This window comes from Corvus cornix, chromosome 4A (assembly GCF_000738735.6).
Source record: "Corvus cornix cornix isolate S_Up_H32 chromosome 4A, ASM73873v5, whole genome shotgun sequence".
NCBI classification, from domain to species: domain Eukaryota; kingdom Metazoa; phylum Chordata; class Aves; order Passeriformes; family Corvidae; genus Corvus; species Corvus cornix.
Window position 1 is genome coordinate 16,639,869 of NC_047058.1, and position 16,212 is coordinate 16,656,080.

At 57.8% G+C, this 16,212-nt stretch overlaps 2 protein-coding genes across 3 annotated transcripts; one reads left to right on the forward strand and one right to left on the reverse strand.

The window, feature by feature from the left end:
• Positions 1-18: 18 nt before the first annotated feature.
• BTK (Bruton tyrosine kinase) lies at positions 19-11,639 on the reverse strand. Of its 2 annotated transcripts, XM_039572328.1 has the most exons (20): positions 11,554-11,639; positions 10,428-10,505; positions 8,357-8,538; positions 8,090-8,188; positions 7,776-7,844; positions 7,164-7,245; positions 5,598-5,726; positions 5,448-5,515; positions 4,767-4,948; positions 4,407-4,469; positions 4,094-4,148; positions 3,680-3,762; positions 3,457-3,584; positions 3,230-3,304; positions 2,719-2,890; positions 2,232-2,448; positions 1,913-1,977; positions 1,351-1,469; positions 1,086-1,243; positions 19-969 (listed from the first exon to the last, which is right to left on the reverse strand). In XM_039572328.1, the coding sequence occupies exons 3-20, from the start codon at positions 8,495-8,497 to the stop codon at positions 898-900; spliced, it is 1,977 nt and encodes a 658-aa protein (XP_039428262.1). In that variant the 5' UTR covers positions 8,498-8,538; positions 10,428-10,505; positions 11,554-11,639; the 3' UTR covers positions 19-897. The 2 variants fall into 2 exon arrangements, with proteins under 2 accessions (XP_039428262.1, XP_039428263.1); XM_039572329.1 differs by lacking the exon at positions 10,428-10,505 and having other exon boundaries at positions 11,554-11,599.
• A 973-nt stretch (positions 11,640-12,612) lies between these two features.
• Positions 12,613-15,661, forward strand: RPL36A (ribosomal protein L36a). The gene is made up of 5 exons (XM_039572257.1): positions 12,613-12,700; positions 12,935-13,040; positions 13,789-13,856; positions 15,377-15,499; positions 15,592-15,661. The coding sequence occupies exons 1-5, from the start codon at positions 12,698-12,700 to the stop codon at positions 15,610-15,612; spliced, it is 321 nt and encodes a 106-aa protein (XP_039428191.1). The 5' UTR covers positions 12,613-12,697; the 3' UTR covers positions 15,613-15,661.
• The last annotated feature ends 551 nt before the right edge of the window (positions 15,662-16,212 follow it).

The window sequence follows — 16,212 nt, forward strand, 5'->3', positions numbered from 1 at the left end:
AGCGGCCGCAGCCGGGGAGGCCGTGGAAGGGTTTTATTGTCCGGGATCGGGAGCGGGAGCGGGAACGGGAACGGGAGCGTCCTGGGGGGTGATGGAGCCCCGGGGCGGTGATGGGGCTCCGGGGCAGTGATGGAGCTCCGGGGCAGTGATGGAGCTCCGGGGCAGTGATGGAGCTCCGGGGCGGTGATGAGGTCCGGGATGTGATGGAGCCCCGGGGCGGTGATGGGGCTCCGGGATGTGATGGAGCTCCGGGGCGGTGATGAGGTCCGGGATGTGATGGAGCCCCGGGGTGGTGATGGGGCTCCGGGATGTGATGGAGCCCCGGGGCGGTGATGGTGCTCCGGGGCAGTGATGAGGTCCGGGATGTGATGGAGCCCCGGGGCGGTGATGGAGCTCTGAGCATGTGATGGAGCTCCGGGGCGGTGATGAGGTCCGGGATGTGATGGGGCTCCGGGGCGGTGACGGGGCTCCGGGGCGGTGATGAGGCTCCGGGGCAGTGATGGAGCTCCGGGGCAGTGATGAGGCTCCGGGGCAGTGATGGGGCTCCGGGGCGGTGATGAGGCTCCGGGGCAGTGATGGAGCTCCGGGGCGGTGACGGAGCTCCGGGGCGGTGATGAGGCTCCGGGGCAGTGATGGAGCTCCGGGGCAGTGATGGAGCTCCGGGGCGGTGACGGGGCTCCGGGGCGGTGATGAGGCTCCGGGATGTGATGGAGCCCCGGGGCGGTGATGGAGCTCTGAGCATGTGATGGGGCTGTGGGCGCGGCCATGGGGGTCCCCCAGGCTCCTGCTCGCCCGTGCTGTGTCCGTGACAGCCATGCCGCGATACCGCCCGGTGTGCAGGTCTGTCCCTGTGGGCAGTGGCAGCGCTGGGCCGGGGTCAGCGGGCAGTACCCGCGGTCAGCAGTCCTCGTCGGCGATGTCCAGGATGCTGCCCAGCAGCGCGGTGAAGGTGGGGCGCTCCTCAGGCTTCTGCCGGGCGAGAGGGGAGCCTGGCTGGAGCCCGTGTCTGCCCCAGCCGTGCCCCGGGGAGCCCCGTCACCCTGCCAGGGTGGCTGGAGGTGTCACCAGGGGTGACAGCCACTCACCTCGTGCCAGCAGCTGTACATGATGGCGTAGACCCGCTCCGAGGCCGCCTGCGGCCGGTACAGGCGCAGGCCTTGGATGACGTGCTCGGTTGTCTCGCTGTTATTAAACCTCTCGTAAGGCATCTTTCCCAGCGAGTAAACTTCCCACATCAGGACACCTGTTGGGGGGAACGGCAAGGAGAGCTGATGGGATGGGAGCACCTGTACCTGCACCTGGTTTGCAGAGGAGTTCCCAACCTCCAAGTCAACAATGCCGTGCTCTTACCAAAGGACCAGACGTCAGACTTGCTGCTGAACTTGCTGTACAGCAGCACTTCAGGAGGAGACCACCGCACTGGAAACTTGGACCCCATGGAGCTTGTGTACTCATCATCTAGCACATACCTGCAGCAGGAAAATGGATCAGGGTGCCTCACTTGGATTTCACATTTTGCTCCTCCACACAGCTGACCAAGCCCAAAAGGAATGGGTGGCTCAGAATGACCAGAGGTTGCAACTCTGCATGGGTTTCAGCAGTAAGTGTGTGTTAGTCAGCATTGTGGAAGGGATTGGCTGACATGGAAGCACAGCAAAAAGGGGATGTGGAGAGCAAGCTGCAGCCAGGAGACCAGAGGTGGGGGAAAGAAGATGCAAAGAGAGGGGGGAAAGGGCCAGGGGAAGTAAGAAAGGGATGGTGGAAAGTGGAGAGGCGGAAGGTTGAGCCAGGGAGATGAAATGGGAAGACAATAGGAAAGCACAGCTGGAGGGTGGTGGGGACAAAGACTAAAATGTAGAAGGAGGAGATGGGGTACTGAGACAGGAAAGTGACACAGACACATCTACCAGACCTGGAAAGACCAAAATCTGACACTTTCACAATTCCTTGGTCATTCACCAAACAGTTTCGAGCAGCCTGTGAATGGAGAGATGGAGACAGTTACTTCTACCTGCTCTTGCTTCTCCCATTCCCCTGTAGCAGGTGAACTTCATCTCATCCCCACCCACCTAACACTTCACCTCACTTCATCCTGCCAGTTCACCTAGGCTGGGGCAAACTATAAAGTCCTCAGCAAAGAAAGCAACAGAGCCCTCCAAGCATCCTGTTTATCTATGAAGGGGCGATTTCCCCGGTGGGATTTTGCCTGAACAAAGCAGTCACAGCCCTACCAGGTCTCTGTGCAGGAACTGCTTGGATTCCAGGTACTCCATAGCTTCACAGACATCCTTGCACATCTCCAGCAGCTCGGCAGGCTGGAACCGCTGCCGTGTTTCCCTCAGGAAGTTCAGGAGGCAGCCATTGGCCATGTACTCGGTGATGATGAAGATGGGACGCTGCTTAGTGCAGACCCCGTAGAGCTGCACCAGCTTCTCATGAGACAGGTTCCTGTGTTGGGGACAAAGGCAATTCTGAGCATCTAGAAAGCCAGGCAGCAAAGGAAGCACCTGTGAGTAAGGAGAGTTTGGGAAGGGAAGATGCTTCTGGCCCAGCTGATGGTGGAAAACCTCACCAAGGAATCTGTCCAAAATCAGTGGGATCTTGGGTGCGTTTTACAGAGTATGGGACTGCCTTAGACTGTCCCTCCACACCTCCCAAGAGTGCAGCCATTCTGGCAAGGAGCATCCAGCACTGACCTGCAAGGTGCTCACCACTTACATCATGACTTTGGCTTCATCAATAAACTCATCCTCTGACATGGAGCCTTCCCTGATCATCTTGATAGCAACGTTGTACTGGCCTCTCCATTTCCCGTACTTCACCACGCCAAACTGCCCCGTCCCGAGTTCCTTCAGGAAGGTCAGATCCTTGGGGTCGATCTCCCACGACCCTAGGACAGAGAGTGTGAGTGTAATGTGGCTGCAGGTGACTTCCCTGCACAGTGCTCCCAATCATCTGGTCTAGCAAGCCCAAGAAAAGCTCACAAGCATTTTCTGCCTGAAAAATTATCCACAAAACCCACAAAATCTGAGACCTGTTCCTCCAGGGGACAGGAGCAAGGTAGCTTGTGGAGTCTTTTGGTCAATACTGTCACCAGAGGGCAGTTGGGAAGTGGTTCCTAGGAAGGCTATGAGCCATGGGACAGCTGGGATCCTGGCCTGGGAAAGTTGCTGCCAGCAGAAACAAACGCTGCAACCAGGGAACTCTGAGGTAGCCCGGGCTGGCTTACCATAGCCAAGGCCAGCTGTGGAAGGAGCACTTTTCTTTTGCTGAGACACGGGGTACTTCAGTCTGGATATGAGCCCTGAAACACAGCAGCAGAGATTGCCACTCCAGGCTTACCTGCCACATTCCAGCAGGGAACACAAAACCCTCCTGCCTTTGGCACAGGAAGGTGGGGATACCGTGGTGCCAGTGAAAACACTGCTGGCTTCACTCTGTCTCCCAGCCACTGACCTGCAGAGTTGTGCTGGTGGTAGGTGATAAGCTCTGGGATGCTGTTGAACAGGTGTTTTTCTGCCAGGTAATACTGGTTCTGGGGGGTGCAGCAGACGACATAGTGCCGGATCGTGCCTTGGGGGTCTCTGGAGAGGGAGAACATGGGGAGGAGAGACAGAGGGTGAGGGGTGCCTGGAGGGGCCCTCTGGGGGAGAAACAAGCTGTTCTTAGAGCCACTTACGCAGAGGACTTGGCATAGACGGAGACAGTGTATTTCCCTGTCTTGCTGGTGGAATCTCGGACAATGAAGCCCCCTTCCTTACCCTAAAGCAGAAAGGGCAAAGGGCACTGGGTGGTTGTGGGGACTGTGTGTCACTGTGACAGGCAAAACTTAAAGTGAGTGAAGATCACAGCAGGGCTGGAGAGGACGCAGTGAGTCAGAGGAGTCCTATTTCCACTCCCTGCACAGGAGGCCACCTCCTGAAGTGGCTGCCTGGAGGAGCTCACATTGGGATAGGGAATGTTCCTGGGGCTGTTGGTGCTACACTCCCCTCCCAGCACAAGCCAGGGTTGGTCCCATGCTGGACACAATGTGAGAACAGCCCATGGAGGGCTGGTGTGTAGAACAGACCCAGCCTCGGGAGGCAACACCTACCTCCTGTTTCAGCAGTTGCTCCGCTTGGCTCCGAGTGATGTTCTTTGAGTACCACCTGGAACAGGGACACAGCCATCAGGGAGATCTCCACAGCCACCTCTGTCCCCAGCCCGGTCTGACCCTGGCCCAGCCAGGACAGGGGGTGCAGAGAGCAGGGCAGGGATGGCTGCCAGGGGCTGGAGGCTGCCAGAGGATGTGGAAGAGGGAGAGTGACCCAGCCAGGCTGGGCTCAGGGGCTGTGTAGGGTAACAGAACCAAATGGAAAACGTCTCCAACCAAGTGCAACTCGCCAGGTCCCTGTGCCCTCTCTTACTCAAAGATCTCTAGGGAATTTCTGGTTTCAGTGACGTAGTTGCTGGGGATGTATCCTTCCCTCCTGCAGGAGAAAAGAGGCTGGTCACAAATTGATGGAGGAGGCCAAGGGGAAAGGATATTCCTGTCTCAGGAGGGCTCAAAAACTTTGGTGCAAGCCCATCTGGGTTCATGTGTGGGGATGGCTGACACCACAGCTGGTTTCAGCCTCCTCCCCATCCTCACCAGGGCAGCCCACAGGTGGGCAGGCAGCCTGTCCTCACCCTCGGGGTGCCAGAGGGGTGTGTTTGCCCACGAGGGCCTGAGCACCAGGGCAGGGCAGCACTGCAGAGCCACGGCCATGGGCAGTGGGAGCTCTCACCCGTTCTTGTCAAGGGCTTTCCACCAGGGCAGGTGGCTCTCCTCCAGGATGAAGTACTCCTCGCCCTTCTGCAGCTGCAGGTCCTGCGCATTCATCGGCTCGTAGTTGTAGAGGGCCACCACCTTCTTCATCTCCCCTGCTGTGCTGGGGGCTGGCTCGGGAGGCAGAGGCTTCATCACCATCTTCCCACGGCGGGAGGGAGAGCGTGGGACATGGTCAGGCTTGCACACACACCACGTGAGACCCTTCCCAGGCCTGGCAGGGCAGTGGTCTCAGGCCAGCTCAGCACAGTGTTTGTCTCAGCTCCCACACATATCTCTACCAGAACACCAATTTCCTCTCCCCGGACTTTTTATCAAAACATTTTTCCCCATCTCCACAAAAGACAAGTGTTTTCTCTTTACCTTTTGGCTTAACCTGTGACTCCTCCAGCCTACATTAGGGCGTAAATCTCTCAGCTGCCCTGGGAAACCTCAAGGTTGAGATAATTTGACCTTCCTATAGGCCTTTGGGCTCCATCCCCTGCTTCAAGCTCCTTCTCCCTAAAGTCACCATCTTGACATCCCTCCCCAGAGCAGAGTCCTGGCCTGTGCATCTCTGAGCAGTCATTGAATATGTTGGCTTTTTCCAGGCAGACCTTTTCTCCAACACCTTGGAGCAAACCCTGACGTTGGCTTTTACCTGGTCCTCCTCAGGAGTTGGGGGAAGGGGCTTCTTTGTCTTGCGATGCGACCGCCCAACATTTAAACCTTCAGAACAGAGGAGGAACTAAGGTGAGCAAAGATCCCTGTGGTGGTCCCTGGGGCAGAGGGAGGGTGCCTGGTGTCTTACTGCCATTCCTGCTCTCCAGAATCTGGCAGCCCATGGCGTTCTTGGCTGTCTGGGAGCAGCACAGGTACTGGCCGTCGATCCAGAAGCAGGGGTGGTACTTCTGGACCAGGTCGCTGTTGTACCGAATCACTGTGGAAGAGGAGGGAAGATGTGTGTGACCCAGGGCTGCATCCCCAGCCTGCTGCAAGAGCTCTCTGCTCCCTGAATGCAGGTGGTCAGCTGCATTGAATAATCTCCTCTCAGCTGTGCTACTGTCCCCTGTGCCCTGATGTTCAGGTTTCCCTCAGCTCGCCACCCTTGTTTCAGTGCTGTGGCTGTGCAATCCCTGTGCCACAGGGAAGGGCCAGGCTTGGCTCTCAGATCTGATCTAAGCTCTTGAACAGCTCTGCAAAGGGGCATGAGCATGGAGACAGTCACAGAAGGACCTGGCCCTCCTGCCAGCCAAAATATCCAGGCTGCTCTGACCCATGGTTCACAGCTCTTTCGAGCCCTTTTCTTTTTCAGAAGTGGGGAGGGAGGCCAGTGCTGTGCCCAGCTTTTCCATGGGGCATTGCCATCACCCTGTGCCCACTCAGAGACTTCCCTTGCAGGGAGAATATTCCCTTGCCAGGCAGGCTGACCAACTTCCTCATACTTCTCCCCAAGCTAGAGGGACAACTGGATGTGCCTAAACACTGCCTCAGCCTGGGGCTGGCCCACAGCAGCTGCACGGGGTGTAGAGAGCCCCTTCTTTGGTGGAGTAAGAGAAGGACATCCCGGCAGCAAAAAGCCAGCATTTTCTCTCCTTTCCCTGTGGATTTTAAACTAACTTGAGCTGCCACAGCAACCCTCCTGCCTCAGCAGTGAAGTGGGGAGAGGACAGGCTGCCTGTCGGGGCAGAGCAGCAGGGCTCTCGTGAGATAACCAACTTCCCCGTTATCAGCCTGCCGCTCTTCCGCCTCGCTCCAGCCAACTTCCCCGTGTCAACTCAAGCAGCTAATCTCACCCTGCCAGCACAAAGCCGCAGCAAGACACACACACACATGCACCAGGAGGCACATACATGCGGTTCCAGCAGATTTTGGGTGGCCCGAGCCCCTTGGCACAACAGTGCTGCTGCAACACACTCCCAGCTCGAGGAGGGAGCAGCCACACAGCTGAGCATTAGCTCAGCAGCACCAAGCAAGGCTCGGGGTGGTTTGGGAAAGATGCTCCCTGGCTCCCAGCAGGCTTGTTGTCCATGTTTCCTAAAGCCCCGGGCGCTCAACCCTCACATGCCAAGGCAGCACAGCTGTACGGCCACATCTGCTATTTCCTCTTGCCCTCAACAATTTCCGAGCCTGCTTGAGCTACTTTGGAGCAGGTTTGTGAGAGGGCAAGGAGCCTCAGCCGAGGTAGCTGTGGTACTGCAGAGGGTGACAATGTCCACTCCCCCGGCTGGGAGCAGCTCGCTCTTCCTCAGACATGGGGTATATAGATAGCCACGAGCCAGCGAGCCCCCGGCAGCCTGGCACTCTGGGCCAGCCACAGGCACAGCTGAGTGCCCGTGTTGGCTTCCCAGGGGAGCTGCAGAGCCCCCACACTCACCGCTCTTCAGCTGATGGATCCAGCGCTTCCGCAGCTCCTCCGTCGGGGAGAAGATGTAGAGGGGCCCTTCGTCATAGACCACCTGCGGGACGAGGCACCTCAGCACCGCGGGCAGGGCTCTCACGGCAGGCACGGGGGGAGCCGAGCCTTGTGGCCACTCCGAGCAAGCCCTGCCGGTGTCTGCTGGCCCCGCACGGTGCTCGCGGGAGCGTGACAAAGAGGTTAAAAATAAGCCCCCTCCCCCGAGACTTTCCACTTCCTTCTCTGACTTTCGGTGTGCCGGGGGTGCACTGGGTGCCAGCAGGGCAGGCAGCTGGGCTGGGGGCTGAGTGAGCAGCCAGCACCCCTCCAGCATCAGCCAGGGGACTGAAAGGGGCAGGACAGAGCTCAGAAGCAGGTTTCCATCTTAAACAGAGCTGCCTCGGGGCTCAGAGAGGCTCACCTGGCTGCCCCATGCAGTGTGGACAGCAGCAGAGTGTCCCCAAGCCGCTGAGTGACACCGGGCACTGGGGCAGTGATGCCACGTTTGACCCCAAGCCCCTGTGGGGTCCTCCCCTCAGGACCTGCCACCAGGCAGAGCGGACCAGCAAAGAGGGTGCAGCGAAGACTCACCTGGAAGGGGTAGGGGAACCGTTCGATGATTGAGATCTGCTCCATGTTGTTGTAATCCTCCCCTTTCCTCTGGAAGAGACAGGCAGAGATGGATGCTGGCACCCTGTTGCTCAGCTGCTGGCATCTCTCCTGGAGCAAGCCCAGGGCTTTTGGCATCCTGCTGCTCTGCATAAAGCTGGACCCCTGGTATGGTATGGACAGAGCCCCTCATGCCAAGCACGGCTGTCCCCCACTGCCACCACCCCAGGGACTCTCCCTACTCCCCCAGCGAGGGGACAAGGGCACAGACGCAGGCACCCTGGGACCCTCCTCACCGGGACCTGTCGCTCAGGGGGAGGGTTGTTTTCAGGTGCCACTGTCTCCACACAGGTAATCTTCTCAATGTCCACGGAGCCCTTCTTACTGCCCCGACGCTGCAAGAGACAGTCTTGGTTCAAATGGTCACCAAGGGGAGACCTGGAGAGACTCAAACCAACCCCTGTCCCTGTCCAACCAGCCCTTGGGCTACGTGCTGGCAAGGGACAGACAGCTGGTGACCCCTGGACACCACCACGGCGCAGCCCCTGTGGCTGCAGACTCACCCCCCGCTCAAAGTCATACTCGTAGTAGGACAGTTTGCTCTCTGTCAGCAGGAACAGGCGCTTCTTGAAGTTGAGGGGAGATGTTTTCTTCTTCTGCTGCGAGCGCTTCAAGAAGATGCTCTCCAGGATGACACTGGCCATGTCAAACCCCTGGCCGCCTCCACGCTGTGCTCACCTGGTTGCTGTGGGCAAGACAATGCCGACGCAGCGCTTGTTCAGCCCAAAACCTGCTGGACCTCGCTCAGGTGCACTCTCCCCCTTGCCCCAAGGGCAGCCAGGGGGTGCTGGGACCCCCACGGCAGGGGGAACCAGAGGTGTGTGCGCAGGTCAGCGTGGGTTGTTTGTGATGTGACCTCTCCCGGCCCCTCTCCCACTCCAGGCTGCAGCCCAAGCCACCACCCGGATGGCTCCTACTCCTGCTGAAGAGGCCCCCAGGATATTCAGATGGACAGAGAGCTGGAGAAAAGAGGGAAACGGGGGAAGCTTGGAGCCCCAGGGAAGAGCGGGGAGCCAGCTGTGACACCCCGCAGGCGCTCCTCCCCTCCAGCTCTGTGCATGTGAGCCTGTGTGGGCTGTTTCCTCCTACCCCACCGCAGCCACTTCGTGCTGGGGACGTGCTGACTTGGCAGCCTGCAAGGGGTGGCCACGGGAGGCCGGTCCCTAAAAAGCCGTGGGAAGGTCCTGGCCCTGAAAAGTCACAGTGCCGTGCTGCCAAGAACACAGAGTAGCCCTAAAGTCATCCTCGCCCTGTGTGTCCATGGAGCCCGCAGGAGTGCAGTGATGAAGCTCAACCCCCCTTCCTCCCCTGTGAGCAGCACTTGTCAGTGGCCAGGCTTGAAGGGCTGCCTCCAGCCAGCAGCCAGAGAGGTTAAATCCTCCCCCAGCCCTCAGTGAAGCGCTCCTGAGCCTCTCTGGGGAAGGGCAGGGCAGGAAAGGGCTCACATGAGAGCCCTGCGTCCCACTGCTGCCCAGCTTTTAGGGGCTGGAAATCGCCATGGCCCATCTCTTGGAGCAGTCTGTGCATCTCACCTCATCCCTCCATGCTGTGCCCAGGAACTGTGACCCCCAGGTGGGTCCAGCATCCCCCAGAGCCACGTGGCTGGAGCTGTGGGCTGTGACCAACACCTGATTGCAGTCTGGGGAGCTGACAAGAGAGCTGTGTGGGGCCACTGCTGAGCTGTGATCCCCTGGAGCTCGGCTCTGTGTCTCCTGCCTGACCACCTACAGTCCCTGCTTCCCCTTCACCTGCACCTTGTTCCCTTTTTTCCTCCTGCAAGCACAGCTTTGGAAAGCAACCTGGGAGAAGCTGTTTTTCTCCCCTGCTCCCCACAGCCTGTCTCCTCGGGGGGAGGCTCAGAGGTGGGCCAGAGACAGGCATTCAGCTCCCCATTCCCCAGCCGAGTATTCCATCGACTCTCCCCACACGGGATGTGGGCACTGGCTCACTCAGAACAGGGGTCAGGTGGGGAACAAAGATGCCAGGACCTGGTCCCACACACTTTGCCTCTCTCCAGGGCATTCCCCAGCTCGGGGACAGGAGCAGAGGTGTCCTCCCATCTGCTGGCAATGCCCAGATCCTCCCAGCACAGACCCTGCAGTACTGACACTGCCCTGCTCTCCCCAGAGAGGCTGGGGACAAGCAGGATTCCCCTCTCCCAGGCTTCCCTCTTCCCTCCTTGTGGCCCTTATGGCTCAGACCTTTCCAGCTTGTTTGGGTGGTCAAAGACCCCCAGCTTATAAAAAATTAATCATCAGAGCCTTTTGGAAAAAGCAGCAGCCTGAGTGGGCTGATTGAGGCCTCAGGAGGAGGGATCCGGGGTCGCTGCAGGTGGCTGGTGTGGCCCCTGACCCCCAGACTGCTGGCAAGGTGGTGGATGAGCCCAGAGTGACCCCGGGACCATGCTGTAGCCCTGTGCCTCATTTTCCCTACTTATCAAGTGTGGCTGCTGGTGCTGCATCCCAAGAGCAGGAGGGCTCCCGCTGCCCTCCCTGGCACAGACACAGGGGCTGAGCAGAGTGGCCCTGGGCTCCAGCCCATCCCAGCTGCAGCGCCGGGTCCCTGGAGCTTTACCTGGAGTCACAGCAGCGGGGTCATGGCCAGCAGTGCCAGGCAGGTGGGACACGTCCTCACTGCGTCCTCTGGATGGAACTGCCAGAGGGGAAAGGACAGTGAATGTCTCGGAGGGCTGTTGTGCCCCATCATGGCACAGCCTCCTTGTCCCCAGCACTGCCACCAGACCCGCTCTGTCCCTGCCCGTCCTTGGCATGGTGGGTGCCCCACGGGGCTCACCCCCACAGCCACCACTGCCGTGCTGTGACAGCAGAGTGACAAGTGGGTGGGTGGAAGCATGTCCTGTGCCCTCCCCCCCCAGCTAGTGCGACTTCCTGCCATGCTCACACCTCGGCCCAGCGTGCTCTGAGACCACCACCAGGCCTGGCACACACTGCTGGCCTCATGTCGCTGGATGCTGTGTCCCACCATGGTCCCGGGGCCATCCCTCCTCCACAGGCAAGCTCTGGCTGCTGCCTAATTCCTGCTAAGGAGCTGAGCCACTGCTAGCTGATGTGGGGCTGGCAGGGACCAGAGGGAAGGGTGACAGGGTGTTTGTCTGAACGACAAACTTCACAGCCCCCATGTTTCAGGTTGAGCCCAGAGGGTGTCAAAAATGATGGGTGGGAGGGACAGAGGAGGAAACCTCCTGCATGGGAGAGACTCGTGAGCAAACCCCAAGCTGCACCCCAACAGTGCACACTGCAAAAAGCACAGGTGTGGAATGGCCAAAGACCCTGTCAGAACCCCAACCCCTGCTCTCAGGCAGCCCTGGGGTCCCTGGCACCCACCCACCACTGTGATTCCCTTCTCCAGCGCAGCCTGCAGCCCCTGGCACCCCCACCCCATCTCCCTGCCTGGCTGCACCCCATAGCCCCATGGCCAGGTGACCGGCGTCAGATGCCACTTGCTCGGAGCTGGTCAGGCTGTGGGACAAAGCAGAGCCCTCCCAGCTTGGCTCACCCACACCATGTGTCCTGTGCCCAGTATGGCTCTCCTGCCCCCAAGGAGCCCAGCAGAGGTGTGAGGCCACCAGCACAGGCCACATGGAGCCTCCCGCCACCCCGGCTGTCCCGCAGCCACATCAGCCCAGGACCCCACAGCCCAGTGCTGCCCCGTGCCATGGCTCCCGGGCCTCCATACTCACGGAGCCCTCCCGCCGCCGCTCCGACCAGCCGGGGTCTCGCCGCGCCGCTGCCCGCGCCCACCCCGGTGGGTTGGGGTGGCTGTGGCAGCAGGGACGGGGAGAGACGGCAGGGTGCGCAGGGAGGAAGGACGGGGCCGGCCAACCCCACCCTTTCGGTTCCCCTTTTTCAGGTTTCTGACTCAAAGGCAGCACTTGTGTTTCCTCCTGCAGACAGCTGGGCCATTGCCGTGGGGTCACCAGGCCACCGGCCATGGCCAGAGCCTGGCCCAGGCTGTGGGCAGTGCCAGGTGTTGGCTGAGGTGGCTGACCATCCCCTATGTTGTCCCAAATGGGTTTTTTCACCTGATGTGCACAGGGCTGATCCCCACACAGAACTGAGGAATTTGCTTTATTTACAGTTCTGTGCAGAAAGAGATCTTGGTGGCAAATTCACAAAGCCAGCAGAGCGACTATCAAAACTTTTCACCGTTGATACATTTTGGCAAATGAAAACATTAATGTTCATTGGCTACAGGTTACATCATTCATTAGTATTCTATCTTGTAGTGTTAAATGATTCCCTCGCTTCCTATGTTAATTAGTCTGCATGTTCAGTCTTTCTCTTCGTTTGGGTCAGTGGGTTTCCTGGGTTGCTGGTCCGTGAGTTGGTGTTGTGATCTCCCCATGCTGGAATCTCTCTTATCCACTCAGAGCTGATTCAGCACAGGTGCTGAGTTAGCTTTGCTAGTTACATCCTTGTCTTGAGAGTTCTGCCAACTGTTCTTGTGGTCCTAAATTCTGCATTCGCTGTGCCCACCATCAGTGGTACATCCTTCTTCCCAAGCCTTGTTAACTTCCGCCCGGGTCTGAGATCACTGAAACGTGTCAAGCCCTAAACCTTAACAAGGCAACTCTATTGACACATAATTTGTCTTTCAAACACCTGGACATCACCGGCACCCGGCAGATCCCACAGGACCCCACCCCAGTCACACCCCCAGTCCGGGACCCGGCCTTCCTCCATGGCTGCCGTCCTGCTCTCCTCCCACCGGCAGGGGGCGCCGTGCCCCATGCCCTCCCTGCACTCTCCTCTCTATGGTCCCCAGCTGTCATTCACTTCCGCTTCCGGTCTGGGCCTCCTCTCCGGGCCGCCGCCGCCGCCAAGATGGTGAGTGCTGGGGCTGGGCTGGGCTCCATCCGCCGCCATCCGCCCCGGGGCTGCGCCGGCCCGGGCTCCCTCCGCTGCGGTGTTTGCGTGAAGGGTGGCCAGACCGGCGCGGGGGCTTCCTCATCCCCGGATGGCAGCGCAGGGCCCGAGGGGAGGGGAAGGGCGGGAGCGCGGCCTTCGGAGCGGGATGTGGCGTATGCGCAGCGGCCCTGAGCGGTTTCTCTGCTCCTCCAGGTGAACGTGCCGAAAACGCGCCGGACCTACTGCAAGAAATGCGGGAAGCACCAACCGCACAAGGTCACGCAGTACAAGAAGGGGAAGGACTCGCTCTACGCGCAGGGTAAGGATGGGCTCGCTCCGGGGCGCGGCCACGGGGAGCTGCGTGCGGTCCGAGTGTCCTGTGCCCTGCACGGGTGGGGCATAGCGGGGGAGGACAGCTTGACCCTGAAGGATGTGGTGTGCAATAAAGGGAACTAAAAAAAAGGCAAAGGGAAAAAGACTAAGGACGTGTCAGCCCGAGCCAAATTCGGATGGTTGTCGTATAGAAATGTTTAACTAATTAGGAAATGTGCTCTGGGTGAGCCTTGTTGGCTGTAATGTGAAGGCACAGTTCTGGAGCCCAGGCTGCCCAGCCCGAGGGAGAGCCCTGCCCACTGAGCATGGGCTGTGAGTTTAAAATGTGCTGGACCTTCACGGCGAGGTGAAAGAAAGTGAATCCAGTGGTAGCTCGACCAGTAGTGATATGGATTAATTATGCAAATATCACCTGAACAGGACCGTATAAATATTTTTGGCCCTTGGTGTGCTGGCTTTGAGGACTTACCATGCAGCACCCCTCTCTGCACAGAACTCTGAATAAATCAAGTCCTTGGCCTTGTGTGTCTGTTGGCTGCACAAGGGAAAGGTTCCACTTTTGGGGACAGCACAAGGGCCGTGGTCATGGGCTGAGCATGAGGCTGCTGGAGGAGGGAGGCACTCATTCTGGTGGGCTGTGCAGGGACACATCCTCTGCTGGGATTTAGGAAGTGCCAGTTGTGCTTGTAGCATCTCTTAGGTTGTGCCCTGACCAGAGCCATTTTTTCCCGCAGGGAAAAGGCGCTATGATCGGAAGCAGAGTGGATATGGGGGCCAGACAAAGCCCATTTTCCGTAAAAAGGTGAGTGAGTGTTGCTCCTGGGACAGGAAACTTCTCTGGGAACCCACAGTTCCTCAGTGCTTTGCTCTGGCTGTGTTAGGGCAGCTCTGTGCTGGCAGTGCTGTGCTGGCAGTGCAGGCTTCCCCTCCACAGCACAGAACAGACTGGGTTGGAAGGGACCTTTCCAACCCCCTGCCATGGTCAGGGCCACCTTCCACTATCCCAGGTTGCTCCAAGGCCCATCCAGCCTGGCCTTGGACACTTCCAGGGATGGGGCAGCCACAGCGTCTCTGGGCACCCTGTGCCAGGGCCTCAATACCCTCCCAGGAAAAGAATTTCTTCTTAATCTCTGATCTAAATCTCTTGTCAGTGTGAAGCCATTTCCCACTGCCCTGTCACTCCATGCTCTTGTAAGCAGTCCTTCTGCATCTCCCTTGTAGGCTGCCATCGGATACATGGCTCATCTCCTTGCTGTCTTGTCTCATGGAGATGCTCCTCCATTTGCAGGGTGACTCGGGCTGTGTTTGCAGAGCAGGTTCTCAGGGAGCCTTGGTGCTGCAGGGGAGCGGGGTCTTGCAGGGAGGGATTCTTGCACTGAAAGGAACATTTCTTTCATGGCTTGCTCAAGGGGAAGGGCTTGGCAAAGGGAAAGGAGCTGGCTACTTGCTTGCTGTTGTATTTACAGCAAAACCCAATGGGTGGATTTGTTACTTCGTGTGAGTTGTTTAGTTATGCTCATAGAGCTGCTTGGCTTGTTGTTGGGAAGCCCTGGTGTCCTGCTGGAGATGTACAAGTAGCCTTCCAGCAAGAAGAAAAAAATGAAGCCGCAGGTTTTCAAGTTGACTTTGTGCCAGGAAGTGGGGAGACCTCACAGAAAATGCTTCTGCAAGCAGGGTACACCAAGCAGCTGCATTGCTGGCACTCTCTACCTGTACATTTCAATCCCCATGTTTTTTCCCCAGTCAGCATTGTATGGATGATAGGCTGAGGTTTTTAACTGGTGGTTACAGCCCTGTCCAGCTGCTACAGCAGCCTCTCAGCTTTGGATTCTTCCCTCTGCAGTCTTTCAGGTTTCATCCAACTTCTGAGTAGCTGCAGGTCTGCGTTGAGCCTGTTGTGTCACTGCTCCTTCCAGAGAAAGTTTGCCAGTTGTGTTGCTTCCAGGTGTTGCTTTTGCCCAGTTTTTGGCTGGATTTTCCGGAGCACTGCTGGTCTGTTTTCCCACACTGTAAAAGTGCAAGTTTCTTGCAGTGTTCACTGGCATAGACTTTTCCAGAGTGGCTGATCCCTGCAGGGACCAGCCCTGCCCCAATGAATGCTTTTGCCTTTTTTTGTTAAGGTACAGATCCACTTTACTCCTGAACCAATCCTTAAGGTGCCTTCTTGTTTTCAGTGGAGGGAACCTAACTGTGCTGATAGTCTCTGTCTACACTTTGGGAACAAACTGAATGTTCAGGAGTGCAGGGAACAAGCTCTTCCTGAGAGCAAGTTTGTGTGCTTGGGGATTGTGGTTCATTGATACACCCTGCTCCTCCTCCCAGGCCAAGACCACCAAGAAGATTGTGCTGAGGCTGGAGTGTGTGGAGCCCAACTGCAGGTCCAAGAGGATGCTGGCAATTAAGAGGTGCAAGCACTTTGAGCTGGGAGGAGACAAGAAGAGAAAGGTGAGTTTGTATTCCATGAGTGGTTGAGAAAGGGGGACAATACTCAGTGGTGAATAAACTCACTCTTGTCTCTTGCCTCTCGCTTCTTACAGGGCCAGGTGATCCAGTTCTGAGCATCATCCTACTCATCGTGTTGGACTGCATTAAAGTAATTAGATTGATCCCTTGCTTTTTCTAATGTGTTTTTTCTTGGGGTGCAAGCTGTGAGTACATCAGCTCAGCAGGGAGGTGTTGCTTGCAGAACCACTTAAGAGAACAGTTTTTAACCTGGCTTTTGGAAAATCCTTGCCAGTGGCTTAGATTTCTTTACTGTGTGTCCAAGAGGTGTTTTGTAATGGGTACCAGTGACTTTTTTCTGCATGAACATGGTGCAGGCTTGTTCATGAACTCCCCTGAACAGCCCTTGCATTTGCTGTAGGCCCTTCTTACAAACAGCTTTACTATCCTGAGGAGCAAAGGCCTCGGAGCAGCCACTGGGTTTGGTACCTGCACCATTAGGCAGGTGCCTAATTAGGTAATTAGGCAGGTGCCATTAGCTATGGCAGCTCAGAGAGGTGAGGGACAGCTCCATGCCTATGGTTGCTCCTGCCACACAGTGTAACAGGCCTCAGCTGCCTTCCCCTGTGCCTTGGCTCCTCTTAGCATTTTCCTTGAAGGAAAAAGGCCAAGCACAGCACTGAAGTTTCAAATGGGCACCAACCAGGAGTGTGGTA